This window comes from Carcharodon carcharias, chromosome 1 (genome assembly GCF_017639515.1).
Source record: "Carcharodon carcharias isolate sCarCar2 chromosome 1, sCarCar2.pri, whole genome shotgun sequence".
Lineage (NCBI taxonomy): Eukaryota > Metazoa > Chordata > Chondrichthyes > Lamniformes > Lamnidae > Carcharodon > Carcharodon carcharias.
In genome coordinates, this window is record NC_054467.1 from 53360274 (window position 1) to 53380025 (window position 19752).

At 45.6% G+C, this 19752-nt stretch overlaps 1 protein-coding gene across 1 annotated transcript in view; it reads right to left on the bottom strand.

Annotated features, from left to right (window-relative positions):
- map9 (microtubule-associated protein 9) overlaps nt 1-19752 on the bottom strand; it is a 213032-nt gene that overhangs the window by 100990 nt on the left and 92290 nt on the right. The window contains exon 7 of the mRNA XM_041193456.1: nt 171-260. Coding sequence (XP_041049390.1) covers nt 171-260 — 90 coding nt within the window. The remainder of the gene's footprint in view (nt 1-170; nt 261-19752) is intronic.

The following is a 19752-nucleotide window of genomic DNA, read 5'->3' on the forward strand; positions in this document are numbered from 1 at the left end:
GGCATGATAAAATAAACTGTAAGACATTATTATAGTAAGCCATTTTCAAGTTTCTTTAAACCAATAAGTAGTTCTAGCCTCATAAGTTTCAAAATTTAACAAGAAAAGTTATCAAACCAATATATATGAGGTTAAAAGAGCTCTTAAACTTTGAACGCAAATAAGGAAACCTGTTCTCTTGTCTCATTTTCCTGCTGTTCTTTCAGTTTTTGTTTTTTTTGTTCTTCGTGAAGAATTTGCTTTTTCTTTTCTAGCCACACCTACGAAATAGACACATATATAATTGTTGGTAAATAATCACAGAAATTCTACATTCCTACAGATTCATAGTTCCTCTACAATGATACAGTCTTTATACCATTCGTATTCTTAATAAAAGGAATATTTAGAAGAATCAGGGAATGGACTAGAAAGAGGCATGTTTCATCAAGAAAAGGAAGTTAAAGGAATCTAAGGCACTTGGCCACAAATGGCTGAATGGAAACTATAATCAATGACGGCAGGGTTGGAGGTGAGGGAAAGGAGACAGAGGTCTGGGACTCCCAGTGTATACTGTGGTTACATACATGGCTGGTTTCGTAAATTGCCACTATATACATATTAAACTACAATTTTACAGATTTCTTTGTCACGTACCACACTCAACAGGAAGCCTTGGATCAACTTCGTTTATATCTTATGTTTAAATTCCTTATCATAATTAGTTTATTAATTGAGAAATATTTTGATAGTGCTTTACCGTCTACTCTTCAGGCTTCAAATTAACCACATTGAGCTGTTCACTGTCCAAATGACAAGTGGCAAGTAACATTCGTGCCACATAAGTGTCAGGCAATGACCATCTCCAACAAGAAAGAATCCAGCCATCGCCCCTTGATGTTCAATGGCATTACCATCACTGAATCCCCCACTATCAACATCCCAGGGGTTACCATTGACCAGAAACTGAACTGGACTAGCCGTATAAATACTGTGGCTACAAGAGCAGGTCAGAGTCTAGGAATCGTGCGACTCCCAAAGGCCTGTCCGCCAGCTACAAGGAACAAGTCAGAAATGTGATCAAACACTCCCCACTTGCCTGGATGAGTGCAGCTCCCACAACACTCAAGAAGCTTGACACCATCCAGGACAAAGCAGCTTGCTTGATTGGCACCATATCCACAAACATTCACTCCCTCCACCACCGACGCGCAGTAGCAGCAGTGTATACCATCTACAAGATGCGCTGCAGGAATTCACCAAGGCTCCTTCGACAGCACTTTTCAAACCCACACCTACTACCATCTAGAAGGACAAGGGCAGCAGATGCATGGGAACATTGCCACCTGGAATCTCCCCTTCAAGTCACTCACCAATCTGACTTGGAAATATATCACCATTATTTCACTGTTGCTGGGTCAAAATCCTAGAACTCCCTTCCTAACAGCACTGTGGGTGTACCTATACCACATGGACTGCAGTGGTTCAAGAAGTCAGCTCACCACCACCTTCTCAAGGGCAACTAGGGATGGACAATAAATGCTGCCCCTGCCAGCGAAGCCCACATCCCATGAATGAATAAAAAAAAACTATTTTAAGAATTTTCATGCATCGTGAAAGCTTTGAAATATAAAGCAATAAGAATGAAAGGGCTTTGCATTAGAAAGCAGATCTGTAGTTGACTTTCTACTGAAGCTGGGGAATTGGTTAGGGTTGCTTTGTATAGAGGGGAAAAGGATAAAATTATTGTTTTTCTATTCCTTGGATCCAATGCAGATTTACCTCATAGAGTGACAGATTGCTGCTCTTGTGTTTTCATGGAATCTCACAGTGCAGAAGAGGCCCTTCGGCCCATCAAGTCTGCACCGACATGTGAGAAACTCCTGGCCTACCTACCTAATCCCATTTACCAGCACTTGGCCCATAGCCTTGAATATTATGATGTGCCAAGTGCTCATCCAGGTCCTTCTTAAAGGATGTGAGGCAACCCGCCTCCACCACCCTCCCAGGCAGCGCATTCCAGACCGTCACCACCCTCTGGGTAAAGACGTTTTTCCTCACATCCCTCCTAAACCTCTTGTCCCTCACCTTGAACTTGTGTCCCCTTGTGACTGACCCTTCAACTAAGGGGAACAGCTGCACCCTATCCACCTCGATCAAGTCGCCCGTCAGTCTTCTCTGCTCCAACGAAAACAACCAAAGTCTATCCAACCTCTCATCATAACTTAAATGTTTCATCCCAGGCAACATCCTGGTGAATCTCCTCTGCACCCCCTCCAGTGCAATCACATCCTTCCTATAATGTGGCAACCAGAACTGCACACAGTACTCCAGCTGTGACCTCACCAAGGTTCTATGCAACTCCAACATGATCTCCCTACTTTTGTAATCTATGCCTCAATTGATAAAGGCAAGTGTCCCATATGCCTTTTTCACCACCCCACTAACATGCCCCTCCGCCTTCAGAGATCTCAAGGTTTTGCCGCCTTTATGGCCTATGGGTCCATGTTGATCATCTATATTTAAAAGACGCATTCCTGGTTTACTGGGATAAGGTCAGTGGAAAGTCAAAGAAACAGGCAAAATTTCTGTAAAGTAATTTCTGCCCTGAAGGGACAAATTTTATTTGGCGTGGCGGGAGCAGGGAGAGCCAATATCATGCTGGAAGCCTGGAAGTAGAGTCCTGAACTCCACAATGTGCATGTGATAATGTGATATAACTGACAGGTTTCCCCCACCACCCATCACACTCCCTGTGAAATCTGATTGAAAGACTTTGATTTCATTTGGGCAAGAACACTGAAAATAAGGATTCAGGACCAGTTAGGTCTCAACACCAACCTGGGGAAGGGGCCAATACCAGGTTCAGGGTGGGGGGTGGATGAGAGTGCAATTTCAAGCAAGGGGGTTCTTGTGGAGGAGAGAAGAGGGAGATCAGAGGCCTGGGGAATTAGAGATGGGGGTGGATCTTAGAGGACTTGGGGTTGATGAAGTTTGGAGCCCTCAGCCCTCTGAGACAATGCAACCTCTGGATGCAGTTCACGTTGAAATATCTGTAAACATTCCAGGGGAACGCATTACAAAAAATTCACACCTAACAGCCTCTCTTCAGGCTGGACTGGAGAACCCTGCAATTCCTCTGGTTAGCAACATTAAGACCCGACCGCCAATGCTGGAATAACTAAAATCGGGATGCACAAGAATTGAAGTCACAAAGAGACCATGGAAGGTTGTAGGATTAGAGGAAGTTTGAGAACAGGAAAAGGTAAAGCCACGGCAAGATTTGAAAACAAGGATGAAAATTTTAAAACTGAAGTGTTGTCAGACTGGGAGCCAATGTGGATCTGTGAATCTTGGAGTGAATGGAACTTTGTGTGAGTTAGGATACAGGGAACACAGTTAATAGGTAGAGGATGGGAGTCCAGCTGGGAGAACTTTGGAAGAGTCCAGAGGTAGCAAAGGTTCCAGCAGCAGATGTGCTGAGGCAGGGGCGGAGTCAAGTGGAAGTAGTGATGGAGTAGATATGGGGAAGGATTAGGGTGGTATGGTAAATTAGTGGTTAAATTACTGGAATGGCAATCCAAAGGTCTGGATTAGTGATCTGGAAATGCTTATGCAATTCCCACCACAACAGTTTTAAATTCCCTAATTTAAATTCAGTTAGTTAAATAAGCCAGGAATTAAAACAAAAATAAATATCAGTAATGGTGTCTATTGAACTACCAGATTGTCTTTAAAAACCCATCTGGTTCACTAATGGCCTTTTGGGAAGGAAATCTGCCATCCTTATCCAGTCTGGCCTTCATGTGACTCCAGGCCTATAGAAATGTGGTGGACTCTTAACTATCTTCTGAAATGACCTGGAAAGCCACTCAGTTGGATAGGGATGGGCAATAAATGCTGATCTTGCTAGCAATCCCTACATCCCAGAAGTTGAAGTAAAGAAAATGTAATCAGAAACTCATTTTGTGGTCAAAAACAACAGCAAGATTGTGAATGGTCTGATTCAATGTCAGACAGTTGCCCGGGAGAAGCATGAGCTAATGGTTAAGGACAGAATTTGTAGCATGTACAACAGCTTTGGTCTTCCCATTATTTAGTTGGAGATTTCTGTTCACCTAGTAAAGAATATCAAACAAGAAATGTGGCAAGTTAAAGATAATAGGGGTCGTGAAAGGGATTGTGAATGCAGGAGCTATCCTGATGTGGTGAGGTAGAACTGGATGATGTAATTAGCTTTTCCAGTATGTGGAACCTGACCTGCCTTTGAACGACTTGACTGAGGCGGAATATCCTGATGAGCAATAGATGGAGACTAAGCATAGATTCTTGGAGGACTCCAGAGACAACAATGTGTGAGAAGGAAGAGAAGCAAATGCAGCTGGTTTCCAGGCTATGACTGGATAAACAAGAATGATTGAGGTCTGGAGGCAGATCATAGTGCTAGGTTTTACCAGGCATCACTGCACAGGGGTGCAAGTGATGTTTCAGCGACAGGAGGCAAGAGTCTGGGAATGCTCCAATCCATCTCACCGATATGATAGATTTGTGCCTGCTACAGACATAGATCCATCTCTACACCCTGGAAATAAGACATCATACACAAAGACATGGTGAATTGAATAACCATGGCCAGAATTTTACGCAAAGGTTGTGGCCCCGCCCCTGCTGAAAAATCAGAAGTGAGCCTGTCTCCACTTGGCTGGGTCATCATGCAGCGATTCAATGACTCCCATCTGAGAGGAAGTTTCAATCAAATGGCTGGCAGTTCTTTAGTCCCAGCAGCTCCACCAGGAGTGGTAGCCACTGCTAGAACCACAGCCATTTTGCTGGGACAAAGCTGCAGGCCTTAGTGTGTGGGTGGGAGGCTGGATTTGGCAGGGCAGGGAGACATGCAGAGAGGTGGGGTGAACCTCCTTGGGGTGAAGCTTTTGTTAGGTGAACAGGAAGGAAAGCCGTCAGTCCACAAAAAGGCAACCAGGTTTCACCACATGGAATGGGCATCTCCTGCCACTGGTAAAATATGGTAGTAGCTGGGGAGTGACCCTTAAGAGACCATTGAAGGCCGTAATTGGCCCAAGGGCAGACCCCCAATGCCTCCGCCTCCTGCCAGCCTGCTCCTGGGGGGGGGGGGGGGGGGGGGGGGGGCGTAAACTTCCTTCCATACATAAAACTGACCTTTCTTCCTGATGGAAATGGACATTCCCTGGATAAGATTAAATAAAATCAGTCCTCATAACATTTGGTTAGCAGTTTGATAGATATTTTTAAATTTGCTTTCTATTGGTTCATCTTCAAAGAATTTTGAAGGTGTATCATGGGGAGTTCACGATCATTTTATCTATCAGAAAGAGATGGGGATGAGTGAGAGAAGGAAAGACAGTGAGAGCGAAAGAAGATTGTGGAACTGAAGGTTAAAGGTCGTGGTAGACTGTCAGAAACAAATCCACATTAAGTTATGACGGTGAATACTGTGCTTCTGCAATCCTCATAGTGAGCTATGTTCACAGATTTGGAGAATCAAAGCTAACCCTATGAACAGAGACCTTGCTTTTGGTCTGGTTTTAAACGGAATTTTAGTGCAGGAAACAAGGTGGAATTGTCCCAGATTTGCATGAAGTGCGGTAGCGGGCAGGAAAAAGAATGTTTTACCCACCATCCGCAATGGTGACTTTTCATGCCGCATCTTCCCAAACCCACCTTATTAATCATGCGTTCCTGGGAAGCATGCCATTTCAATAGCGGACAATGCCATCACCCGACCAATTACTCATGCTGGGTGCCATATTTAAAGTGCAGCCGCACATACACCGCTCAGTGCTTCCAGCCCAGGACAGCTGCACAGAAGAGATGGCCCCAAAAGGCAAAAAGATTGCAGCCCCCTGATTCAGTGACCCGTCCCTGGAATGCCTTTTGGATGCCATGGAGGCCCGCTATGATGTCCTTTGCCCCCACTCTGGCCGCAGGAGGGGCAGCAACATCACCAATCTGGCTTGGGAGGCGGTGGCAGTGGTGGTCAGTGCCAATGCCCTGCAAAAGAGGACAGCTATCCAATGCTGAAAGAGGATGAATGATCTCCTCCGTTCCGCCAGGATAATTCACTCTTCTCATCACTCAACTTGCACACTCACAAACCCATCACACATTTAAAGGGCTCTCACTCACTGCTAGTTCAAGGAACATCACCATTCACTCTCTAATACACACCTTCATTGTCCTCATCCCGTCCATAGGACCGTCCACCACCTTCACATGACAGGCATATCTGGCCTGGCAGGTCCTGCTTACACTCTCTCCATCTGTCTTCATGCAGGATAAGCTGGTGCACAATAAAAGGGAGAGGTTGCAGACTGGTGGAAGAATGCCTGAAATCTAGGTCTTCATGGATTTTGAAAACAGAGCCATCCAGCTGGCCAGCGAGAATCTGGACTGGTCCTGTGCTGACGGTGAGGTTGGCGTTGCTCTATCAAGTGAGGTTCCAGCAGTGCAACATCCATCACGCAACCATGCTGTGATTGATGTGTCCTGTTTCACAGGCCACTGCCACGCACTAATTATCTCTCCTTTTGCAGACACATCTGAGAAACAGCCAAGGGAGACCATGACCCAGGTCATCAACTCAAGCCCTCTGGACTCAGTCACGTATTAGTTGCTGGAGCTGCAAAGGCAAGCCCGGAAACATTAGGAAGGGATGTCTGCTGCACTCCTTAGATTGCAAGGCATGATGGAGGAATCTGTCCACTTCAGTCTGAGGTGATAGTGCCGGCATTGCAACACATTAAGGTCAACACTGGTAGGATGGCAGCTGCCATGGAGATCTTGGTTCAGGACATTACTCCTGCATCGCTGAGCATGCTGAACTCCATTGCTGACACCATAGTTGGCCTCCAACAGTGTCAAAACAAGAGGGGTGCGGGACAGCTCTATCTCACTGCAGCTTCCCCTTCTCCTCAAGGAGTCAGCCAGGGCTCTCAGGCAGCTGCACACCCCAGGGCCATCCACCCAGGGCATGTCTGGCACATCCAAATCCCCTCTTCCAGAAGCTCCAGCTCCACAGGCTAAGGAGGGTATCACTGCCACACAACAGGACCCCAAAAGCAGGCCAGGGTCCTCCAGGTCTCAGCTCACTGGAGGACACCTGCGAAGGTCATCACAGACAGGGCGTAGCAGTCAGCAGACTGACTCCACCTCCGCTGTGGATGTCGGGTAGCACCAAGACAGGGCAGGGTTAGATAGGATATAACTCTTTCAAGTACAAACACATTTTTTTTTCCCATCTGTTCCTATTCAGATGAAGTTACATTGTTTCATAGTTTGCCATTGTGAGATTTGAACTCTTGATCTTGGGGTTACAAACCCAGTACCATAACCACTTGGCTATTTAGGCCAAGCTTGTTAAGTAGATGTATTTGCACAGCCTGGGCATGGGTGTTAATCACGTTTACATAATGTTCACTATTGTCAATAAACTCCCAAGAATGTCTCCTTGCCTATCACTTCTTGTTATGATGAGCAGTGTTCATGTAACTCAGATGTGAAACCATGGTTCCTGCACAAGATAAAGGCAGGAGTCTCAATCCAGGGCCTCTTCCCTGTGCAGTGCAACTTTCAGAGCCAAGCGATGGTCCAGCTTCACACTCACTGGATACATTAGTGATGTCTTCACCTTGATGGTGCTTGTCATTGTTGCCAGAATGTCACAGGCAGGCATCACAGTGTTTGTCATTCTCTCTGTGTTCTCTCAGCATCTTTGAGGTGGCTGGCACCCCAGCATTTGTGTCTGGTGTTGGTGTGCTTCTGAACGGGACAGGTACTGAAGGCTGACAAAGGATCAGGTGCATTTAAAGTTTTATGGCTGCTTCTCCATGATATGACACTGATCACAGAGCACAAGTGAGCTGCCTTCAGTCAGACAGGAGGCTATGTGAAGATCTATGGAGTTTCCTCACTGCATGTTGTCACCGTCCTCTTGAAAGCTTGTGACTATTAGGGCCTCCACTGCAGCTCCATGACATGAGTCTGAGCACTGATGATAGTTGGGCTGCCATCAGCAAGACCGGATTCAAATGTTCATAGATGCAAGGTGAGGGTGTCAGGACTGCCCTCACTGCATCTCATCATTATCTTCCATGAATCTTGTGGCTAGAGAGAGACCCCCGAGCCCGCCTGCCTCGTTTGGCCAGTGCGATGGCCATCCCCGCCTTCAAGGACCTCATCGCCAATACCCCCTTCGACATCCTCCTCATTGAAGGAGATGTGCACCTCTACCATCTCCTCCTCAGCCAGTTCCTCTCCCCATGCGAAGGCATCCCCGCCTTCAAGGACCTCATCGCCAATACCCCCTTCGACATCCTCCTCATTGGAGGAGATGTGCACCTCTACCATCTCCTCCTCAGCCAGTTCCTCTCCCCTTTGCAGAGCCAGGTTATGGAGCGCGCAGTAAGCGACGATGATGCATGACACCCTCTGGGGACTGCATTGCAGTGCTCCACCGGACCTGTCAAAACACCGGAACCTCATTTTCAATATGCCTGTTGTTTGCTCCACCAAGGTCCACGTCGTGGCATGAGCCTCGTTATAGCGTCGCGCTGCTGCAGTCTGAGGCTGCAGCACAGGCGCCATCAGTCACGTCCTCTGTGGGTAGCCCTTGTCCGCGAGGAGTCAAGACTTCAGCCTCTGTGGACTCTGGAAAACGTCAGGGATCTGAGACTTGCTAAGGATATGGACGCTTCCTGGGAATCATGTTCAGACTTGTAGGATGTGTTTGTGACGGTCTCAGACCAGCTGAACATTCAATGAGTGGAAGCCCTTGCGGTTGATGTAGTTGACTGCTTGTTGCCATGGAGATCTAAGCTTCACGTAAGTACAGTCGATGGCACCCTACGCCTGTGGGAAACCTGAGATCTGCCCAAATGCCAGCACTCTTGTTTCCTGGCTTGCCTAATTCTGGGTGAAATGCACAAAGTTCTGTGCCTTTGTGAAGATGGCACCTCTGACCTCCTGGATATACTTGTGCATGGAGGCTTGCAAGATCCCTCACAGATTTTTAAAAAATTCATTCACAGGATGTGGACTTCGCTGGCTGGGCTGGAATTTATTGCCCATCCCTACTTGCCCATGAGAAGGTGGTGGTGAGCTGCCTTCTTGAACCACTGCAGTCCATGTGGTGTGGGTACACGCACAGTGCAGTTAGGGAGGGAGTTCCAGGATTTTCACCAAGCAACTGTGAAGGAACGGCGATATATTTCCAAGTCAGGATGGTGGGTGACTTGGAGGGGAACTTCCAGGTTGTGGTGTTCCCTTGTCCTTCTGGGTGGTAGTAGGCCTTGGTGAATTCCTGCAGCGTACCTTGTAGATGGTATACACTGCTGCTACTATGCGTCGGTGATGGAGGGAGTGAATGTTTGTGGATGTGGTGCAAATCAAGCCAGCTGCTTTGTCCTGGACAGTGCCAAGCTTCTTGAGTGTTGTGGGAGCTGCATTCATTCAATCAAGTGGGGAGTATTCCATCACACTCCTGACTTGTTCCTTGTAGATGGTGGACAGGCTTTGGGGAGTCAGGAGGTGAGTTACTCGTCACAGGATTCCTAGCCTCTAACCTGCCCTTGTAGCCACAGTATTTATATGGCTAGTCCAGTTCAGTTTCTGTTTAATGGTAACCCCCAGGATGTTGATTGTGGGGGATTCAGTGATGCCATTGAACGTCAAGGGGCAATAGTTGGATTTTCTCTTGTTGGAGATGGTCATTGCCTGGCGCTTGTGTGGCGTGAATGTTACTTGCCACTTGTCAGCCCAAGCCTGGATATTGTCCAGGTCTTGCTGCATTTGGATATGGACTGCTTCAGTACCTGAGGCGTCACAAATGGTGCTGGACATTGTGCAATAATCAGAATCCCCGCTTCTGTCCTTATGATGGAAGGAAGGTCATTGATGAAGCAGCTGAAGATGGTTGGGCCTAGGACACTACCCTGAGGAATTCCTGCAGTGATGTCCATGAATTGAAATGATTGACATTCAACAACCACAACCATCTTCCTTTGTGCTAGGTATGACCCCAAGCAGTGGAGAGATTTCCCGATTCCCATTGATTCCAGTTTTGCTAGGGCATCTGTGGAGCCCTGGAAGGAGCCACTGGCATAACAATTGAGCACGGCGGTCACTTTCATGGTCACTGGCAGTGGATGCCCTCCATGTCCCCATGGTGCCAAATCCGTAATCAGGTGGCATATGTGACCAACCAGTTCCCTTGATATGCGCAGTCTTCGGCGACATTGGTTCTCAGTCATTGCAGGGATGATAGGTGCCATCTATAGACTCTGGTCTGTGGATCTTCAGCTGTGTATGCAGCAGCCCCTGCCACCCCTTCAACTTGAGGGTGATGCTCCTTTCTTTGCTCAGCCGGGTGCCTCCGCTGCACTCTTCTTCTTCTCTGCTCACCGTGAGCCATGAGGCATACTGCTAAATCACCAAGCTCTACGACCATGATGTTCTCCTCCTGCAGGATCAAAGAGAGAGAGATGCGTGAGTTAGCATATGTGCCCTAAGTACCTCTCTTGGTCCAATCTGAAGGCCCCTTCATGCTTCCCAGAGAGTGCTGGCCACCACTTCGATGAACTTCATAACTGTCCTTAACCCCACCCACCATTGCCCCACTCCACTTGACCAACTGGCGGCAGCTTTGATCACTGGACTGCATGCTGTGCTCTCAGCTCAGGTGCAGGCACTCACTTAAACCGTACTGCAAGTCTGCACTGTTAGCTTGAACCATGAGGGATACTGGTCCAAACCTTAATAAAGACATTTCAAGGGGCTGTGTGCGACTCCACCAGTGACTGCACCATGACCACCTTTCGCAGGAAGGTTCTACAACTTGCCCAGTCAGCCAACTGTTCTGCTGCCTGCTAAAATGCACATTAATATGCAGTCTGTGCCCGAGGCATGAAAGTTCTGAAGCATTTGGTGACACATTTGTGCTTTTGCATTACTTCAGTGGGCAGCAAAGCTTCAGAGGCCTGACTCCAAGCATGTCAATGGAGCTGCTGCTGAACAGTCTCAGCTGCGGAAGAAAGCTCACTTTTGACAAGTTTTTCCAAGCTGCTTCCCTCATCTCCACTCAGCACCCCATCCCTCCACTCCGACATGTGCTTGTGTACTTCCTTCAGTCTGTGCTGCCTTGCCCACCCCTCCACCCCTGCCATCACCTGCACTGGAGCACCACACTGAAAGTCAGCCTGGAAAAAGCAACTTGCCTGTATCCCCCCACCGAATGCCTGTTCCCTGATGTACTATGGGCGATGCTTGCAAGCATTGCGCAAGGTTGTGTGCAGTCACCTCCGGGTTCCCCTCAAAGTTCAGTTCTCCAGGTTTTAAAGGCAGTCGTGAAGTCACGCCAACATGGGAGGCAAATTTGATGCGAGCGATGCTTCCAGCGCACAGGACTTATAATGAGATGCTAAAGTATTGAAATGAGGTCCCCAATGTGTGGCAGCGTGAAACGCGGCCTTTTCTGAGGGGTGGAACAGATGATCGCAATCTGGTTTCACAACGGCATGGAACCAAGTTTGGCCTTCTCGCCATATTGTCCGCTCAAGCTGGCCATGACACCAACGGGACTGGACAATTTCGCCCATGGTCTGGCAGGTTTTCTATGTTCCTATGGCTTTCAAACAGATGCTGTATTTCTAGGGCTTGAAACAAACATTTACAAGTAAAACAAACTAACTTGGAATTGCTCATTCTGGACTTCCATTTTCCACATGGGATTATTTGGAGAAAGTTACATTTTCCTGCTATTTTCCTCCAGGTCCTTACACTTACTTAATATTCCTGTACTTTAAAGTATATAAAATGGATTTTTACACATAAATTTTGTAATAATATTTGCATAAATTTTGAAACATTGCATTCAGGTGCTAGTTTCTTGCATTATCAGGCTAATGTCTGCTCAAATCTGCTAAATGAATGTCAATACTTTCCTAACCAGACCACATCAGATGCAGGGTAAAGTTTCGCACTTCTCAAAAATTTCAGAAAACAAAGTTACAGGGATTACAAAAGAAATGGGAATATACTAAGAGCGGGCAGATGAAGTAAGAGATCTTGGCGTACAAGTACACAGGTCCCTGAATGCAGCAGTTCAAGTAGACAAGGTTGTAAAGAAGGCATATGGAATGCTCTCCTTCATTGGCAGAGGTATAGAATATAAAAGTAGGGATATAATGTTGGAGTTGTATAAAACACTGGTGAGGCCACAACTGGAGTATTGTGTGAAGTTCTGGTCACCACATTACAGGAAGGACGTATTAGCTCTGGAGAGAGTGCAGGGGAGGTTTACAAGAATGTCGCCAGGGTTAGAAAAGTGTAGCTACAAGGAGATATTGGGTAGGTTGGGGTTATTTTTCCTTAGAACAAAGAAGTCTGAGAAGTGACTTGATTGAGGTGTACAAAATTATGAGGGGAATAGATAGAGTGGACAGGATAAAATTGTTTCTCGGTGGAGAATTCTAGAACCAGGGGACATAGATTCAAGATAAGTGGCAGAAGGTGTAGGGGGGACATGAGGAAGAACCTTTTAATACAGAGGGTAGTGGGTGTCTGGAATTCACTGCCCAAGTTGGTGGCAGAGGCAGAAACTTTAACTCTTTTAAAAATACCTGGATCTGCACCTAAAGTGCTGTAAGCTGCAGGGCTATGTGCTGGGTGCAGGAAGGTGGGATTAGAAAGGGCACCTGGGTGTCCTCAGGCTGGCATGGACAAGATGGGCTGAATGGCCTCCTTCTGTGCTGTAACCTTTCTATGGTTCTAAAGTTCTAAGCCCCACTGATGTTTTAATTCCTGAAAAGCTAACCCTGCCTACACCAGTGTGACTTTTTTTTTGCCTATCATCCATTTCTTCTATTTTACAGGTATTAGGGCCAATTTTGGATATGTCTAAGTCAGCTTTAAATGGTTCAGAACTGGTCCAAAATCCATCTGGAAGATCAAGTGCCAACAACATTAAATTCTCTGACCTATGTAATTATTCACAGCATCAGTTGTACAAAAATGAATTTGGAGAAGACACTAACTGGGAGTATAAAATTGCACACAAGCCAAAGTTTAAGGGACAAGGACAATTAATGGAGAGTTTCAAAATACAAGAGCAAAAACTCAGAAACTATTTCAATCCGTTGGCAATGTTCCTCAAGGCCAGATGCCAGGAGATTAAAAAGCAGCAGTCAACAGTGAAGGAAAGTCAATCTAGAGACAGGCATTATTTGCAGATAAAAGGAAAAAAGGGTTTGTATTTATATGACCATCTTAAAGTTCTTATTGCTAATTAAGTAATTTTGAAATGCAGTAACTGTTGTAACATAGGAAAGCCCAAGTGATGGAGCAGCCTTGCAAATTGGCTGCTAAATTCAAACTGGTGCTGCAAGAAGTGAGTGTGCTGAGGGCTGCCCTCTATGGTACTAGCCCAATAGGTCAGCAATGTAACATGGCTTCAAAAATGCTCAGGTAAGTGACCTGAGGGCACAAATCCATGATCTTAACAAAAGGAATGCAGGTAGAAGGTAGGAGAATATTTTTTATGCAGAGAGTTGTTAGGATATGGAATGCCTTACTATTGAAAATGGTGGAAGCAGAATCCATGATAATAATCTTTAAAGGGAAATTAATAAATAATTGAAAATAAAAGGGTATGGGGTATGAACATGAGAATGAGAGGAATAATGGTCAGTGCATGGCTGTTTTAGAGAGTTGGCACAATCATGATGAGCTGATAAAAGCACAAATCTGCGAATGCTGGAAATCTGAAATAGAAACTGAAAGTGCTGGAAAAGCTCAGCAAGTCTAACAGCATCCGTGGAAAGAAAAACAGAGTTAACATTTTGAGTCCTTGTGACTCTTCTTCAGGGCTAAAAAGAAGTAAAAATGTGATGAACTTTATACTGTTTAAGGGGGGTGGAGCAGGTGAAACTGCATAGAAGGCCAGTGATAGGTGGGGGCTAAGGAGAGATTGCTAGAGATGTCATGAACAAAAGGGGTGTTAATGGTAGTGATACTGGCTGATGGTGGCATTAAGGTCAGAAAACAGAATGTGGTAATTGTAGGACAAGGGTAAGCACTTTGGAAAGAACAACATGAGCAAGTGACAGATGCGTGGATGGGGTGGGGGAGGGGACAGTGGTGGGAAAAAAGATCAAAAATAGGATAAAAGGTGGGGATAAAGCAATGAATAAAAATGAAAATAAATAAAAATAAAAATAACTGGATAAAAAATAAAAATTAAAAAGTAAAATTGAATATTGAAAAAAGGAGATAAAAAAGGGGTGAGGATGGAGGAGAGTTCATGGTCTGAAGTTGTTGAACTCGATATTAAGTCTGCAAGGTCGTAAAGCATCAGAGGAATCTTGGATGTAGGTGGGAAGGGACTGGACAAGGGGAGAAAGAACAGAGTCAAGATAGGAAGAACTGAGTTCCGTGGGGCAGGAACAGGCTGACACAACTGGTATATAAAAACAAAAAACTGCAGATGCTGCAAATCCAAAACAAAAACAGAATTACCTGGAAAAACTCAGCAGGTCTGGCAGCATCGGCGGAGAAGAAAAGAGTTGACGTTTCAAGTCCTCATGACCCTTCAACAGAACTGGGTGAATCCAAGGTGAGGGGTGAAATATAAGCTGGTTTAAGGTGGTGCAGCGTGGGGAGGGGGGGTTGGGTGGGGGGAGAGAAGTGGAGGGGGTGGTGTGGATGTAGAGACAAGCAAGCAGTGATAGGAGCAGATAATCAAAAGATGTCACAGACAAAAGAACAAAAGAACACAGGTGTTGAAGTAACCTCTACATTGGAGAGACCAAACGTAAACTGGGCGACCGCTTTGCAGAACACCTGCGGTCTGTCCGCAAATGACCCAAACCTCCCTGTCGCTTGCCATTTTAACACTCCACCCTGTTCTCTTGCCTACATGTCTGTCCTTGGCTTGCTGCATTGTTCCAGTGAAGCCCAACGCAAACTGGAAGAACAGCACCTCATCTTCCGACTAGGCACTTTACAGCCTTCCGGACTGAATATTGAATTCAACAACTTTAGATCTTGAACTCCCTCCTCCATCCCCACCCCCTTTCTGTTTCTTCCCTCTTCCTTTTGTTTTTTCCAATAATTTATATAGATTTTTCTTTTCCCACCTATTTCCATTATTTTTAAATCTTTTATGCCCCCCCACCCCACTAGAGCTGTACCTTGAGTGCCGTACCATCCATTCTTAATTAGCACATTCGTTTAGATAATATCACCAACTTCAACACCTCTGTGTTCTTTTGTTCTTTTGTCTGTGACATCTTTTGATTATGTGCTCCTATCACTGCTTGCTTGTCCCTACAACAACATCACCCTCCTCCACTTCTCTCCCCCCACCCAACCACCACCCCACGCCGCACCACCTTAAACCAGCTTATATTTCAACCCTCTCCTTGGATTCACCCAGTTCTGTTGAAGGGTCATGAGGACTCGAAATGTCAACTCTTTTCTTCTCCGCCGATGCTGCCAGACCTGCTGAGTTTTTTCAGGTAATTCTGTTTTTGTTTTGACATAACTGGTATACTGGGAAGTCCTGTTTGTGAATTTTGGGAAGGAGGTAGAAGTGGGCTGTCTGGGGTCGGGAGGCTATGAGGTTGGAAGCTGCAGAGGGAAGGCCTCCAGAGCAGATGAGGTCAGTGACAGTACTGGAAACAATGGCTTGATGTTCGCTGGTGGGGTCATGATCCAGGGGGAGGTAGGAGTAAGTGTCTGAGAGTTGGCGCTCAGCCTGTGCGAGGTAGAGGTCAGTATGACAGACAACAACAGCACCAGTCTAGTTGGCAGGTTTGATAACAAAGTCACGGTTGGATCTGAGAGAACGGAGTGCGGCAAGTTCAGAAGGAGACAGGTTAGAGTGGGTAAGAGGGACAGAGAAATTGAGACGGCTGATGTCATGCCGACAGCTCTCAATGAAAAAATTAAGAGCGGGTAAGAGGCCAGAGGGAGAGGTCGGGGTGGAGGGAGAATGCTGGAGGTGGATGAAAGGATCCGTTGACCCAGGGTAGGACTCTTGCCCAAAGAAGTGTGCACGGAGACGAAGGTGGCGGAAGAAGTAGCATCATATTGAGCTGGAAATTCATTGAGGTGAGGGCCTAAGGCTATGAAACTGAGTCCTTTGCTGAGTACTGAACGTTCAGCATTAGAGAGGGGAAGGTCAGAGGGTATGGTGAATACATGGCAAGGGCCGGGATTAGAAGATGGGATGGGGTCAGAGGGTCAGGAAAGGGTGGAGGGTCCTGGATGGATGTTGGTATCAACAAGTTGTTGGAGCTTGTGTTCCTTAGTACCAGAAAGGAAGAGACAAAGTTTCTTGTCAAGGCGTCGGATGAGACAAAGAATAAAATGAAACTGGGGACAAGGACAGCTTTGAGATAGGGTGAGTTGGTGCTGCTGGAGGGAGAGCTCGAGTGTGTTCATATGGCGGTGCATGGCACTGAGTGTTAATGCCACCATCAGCACCTCCCTTAGCCAGTACCACTACCATTAACACCCCTTTGTCCTTTTGTTCATGACATCTTTGTCAATCTCTCATTTGCACCCACCTATCGCTGGCCTTCTATCCAGATTCACCTGCTCCACCCCCATTAAACAGTATAAATTTCATCACATTTTTACTTCTCTTTAGCTCTGAAGAAGACTCAAAATGTTAACTCTGTTTTTCTCTCCACAGAAGCTGTTAAACATGATAAGCTGATGGCTGCTTCTTGTGCTGTAAAATGTCATAAGTATCAGGTCACTTCTGAGCATTACTATCCCTCTATATTCCAGCTCTATTGTACACAGTAGATGACCATTCTCCATGTTAGGGATCCCAGATCTTGCACATGGCACCTTTGTAGAGTATTGTAATTGAAGATCAGTCAATGGCAGACTTAGTAAATAGCAACTTAATAACAGGCTTCCTAGTAAAGGATAAGGATATAAGTACAAGAGATACAAATAGATCCAATATAAATTAATAAAAAGTCATGGAAAAATAATGAAAAATCTCCAGGACCCAATGGCTTCACCATTGAATATGAAATGATCAGAGAGACCTAGCATAGATTTGCAAAAGGCAAGTCATGTTTAATTAACCTTGTTGGATTTTTTGAGGAGGTAACAAACATGGTAGATAAGGGAATGCCACTCGTATTGCTACTGCATAGTAGGATTTTTGAGACACTCTACCTTTCCAGAGTAATCTGAAGTAGACTGGGCACTTTTCAGGACAGAAAGTGGCAGCCTCAAGCCCATTCTTGAGTTTGTATGATATACAGTGAGTGATGATCTGACCAGGGTAGCCATTATCCTGCAGGATGCCTTTGATGCGCCCTATTTCAGCATGAAACTTGCGTGGTGAGCAAATGGCTCAGGCTCTATTGACGAGGTTGCCGATAAGGCTAATCTTATAGTGCATGGAACTGTAGGAATCCCAAAGCATATATTAACCAGTGAAGGTAAGCTTGCCATTGGCAGTGGTAGAGAACCAATTGGCAGATTTCTCAACTAGCACACTGAGGAAAGGGAGCTCACTTGACTGCTCCATTTCAAAGGCGAATTTGAGTGCAGAATGGAGCCGATTAAGTTCTAAAGGAAGTTTGTACATGCAGCTGCAGATTCAAATATAGCAAACGTATCATCTGTTTATCAGAAATATGCAAGGAGTAGGAGGTTAGATGTCATTCCCTCGAAGATACATTTTTCATGGAAATTGATAAAGATGTTTGTGAGAGCTGGGCCTAGAGGGGATCCCATGGCAACATCAACTATTTGGGCATTCACGGTGTCATTAAAACTGAACTCAACCACACGAGTTGTTGAATTCATAAATTCACTGAATACAGATTCAGATGTTGGTGGTGCGTCTCGATCGCCATGATAATACTGAGGAGGTGCAAATGTCTATAGTTTCCTTGAGCGACTAGGCTAGCAATGTCAAATGAACACATAAACACGGCAAAAGATGTTCTGCCTACCACACAAATGAACAATGTGGCATATGAATTTCAGTCCTGGTGTGACGCCAGGTATATTGGCTGTACGTCCCAATGATTGATGGATTGTATCAAACTGCATCTCCCTTCGGCTGTTTGCAACAGGCCATACCCTGACCATATCACTGACCATACCCAACCAGTCCATGCTTTCAAACACAGTGTCCAACGTTAGATGTGATTCCACGATTGGACAACACCTGCTAAACAATTCTGACTGTGCAACAAACTACACTGAAAACCAATTTAAGATGGTCGGTCGGGCTAGCAGTGTAGCGTACTTACGCATGCTAGAAGCCATATACATTCACATACAGAGCCCTGACCTTTGGAGACAAAGGAACATGTCCACACTTTGCACCTTTTTCAACTGAACAAAAGCTGAGGGCACAGCCATTTCCTGGTTCAATCCTCAGGGCAATGCCTCGACCATTCAGACCTGCCCAGTTTGAATTTGAACAAAGCTGGGCAGTTAACTGTTCCATGTTGCATTCTCTATGGCAACATCTCCACCAATCAGAGTCTACCTGCCAACCAGTCAGCACTGACTTCTCATGTACTATAAATTGTTGTTCCCTTGTTACTGTTGGTAATTTCTTGCAAGTTATCCTGATGAGTGCAAGACAAAAAGCTTTGATAGCTTTTTTTTCAGCAATACTCAAGTTCTGTACTACCAAACAACTATAAAAAGGATAAGTGAATGTTAACCTTCATCTCCAGTGAGCTGGATTACCAAGGACTGAAAGTTATGCTACAGTTGTATAAACCTCAACTGGAGTACTTTGTTCACTTATTGGCACTGCAGCTCAGGAAGGGTACAGTGGGCTTGGATGGGAGTGTAGTACTGATTGACCTGAATGATACTGCGGCCAAAGAGGTTATATTATGAGGACAAATTGACTGGACTAGGTTTGTATTCTCTTGAATATAGAAAATTAGAATATTGAATGAGCAGTTAAAGGATTTTATCCTTTAACAAAGTCCAGAACCTGAGTTTAAAATTAGAGTGAAGCAGTTCAGGGATGATGGTTGCAAATGATTCAGCCTTGTCTTTTGCTCTGATGTGCTGGGCTCCCCCCATCATTGACAAAGGTGATAATTGTGGAGTCTCCTCCTCCAGTTAGCTGTTTAATTGTCCACCACTATTCACAACTGGATGCGGCAAGATTGCAGAGCTTTGATCTGATCATTTAGTTGTGGAATCACTTAGCTCTGTATATCGCATGCTACTTCTGTTGTTTGGCATGGAAGTAGTCCTGTGCTTCACCAGGTTGACACTTCATTTTTAGATATGTCTCATGTTGCTTCTGGCAAGCTCTCTTGCAGATCTAGCAGATCAGAACTGGTCCGTTTTGGACCATCAGTAGCAGCAGAACTGTATCCTGCCACAACCTGTAATGTTATGGTGTGCAATATCCCACACTCTACCATGACCATCAAGCCAGTGGATCACTCTTGGTTCGAAACATGCCAGGAGCAGCACCAAACATTCCTAAAAATGAGGTGCAAAATAGTGAAGTTGCAGCACAGGACTACGTGCATGCTAAAAGGCAAAAGCAGCATTATGTAGAAAAATCCAAGTGATCTCACAACCAAAAGATTAGATCAAAGCTCTGCAGTTCTGTCACAGACCGTCATGAACGGTGGTAAAAAATTAAAGAACTAATGGGAAGAGGAGTTTCCATGACCATTCCTTTCCCCAGTGATGGCAGAAGCAGGCTCTTAAGTACAAACGACA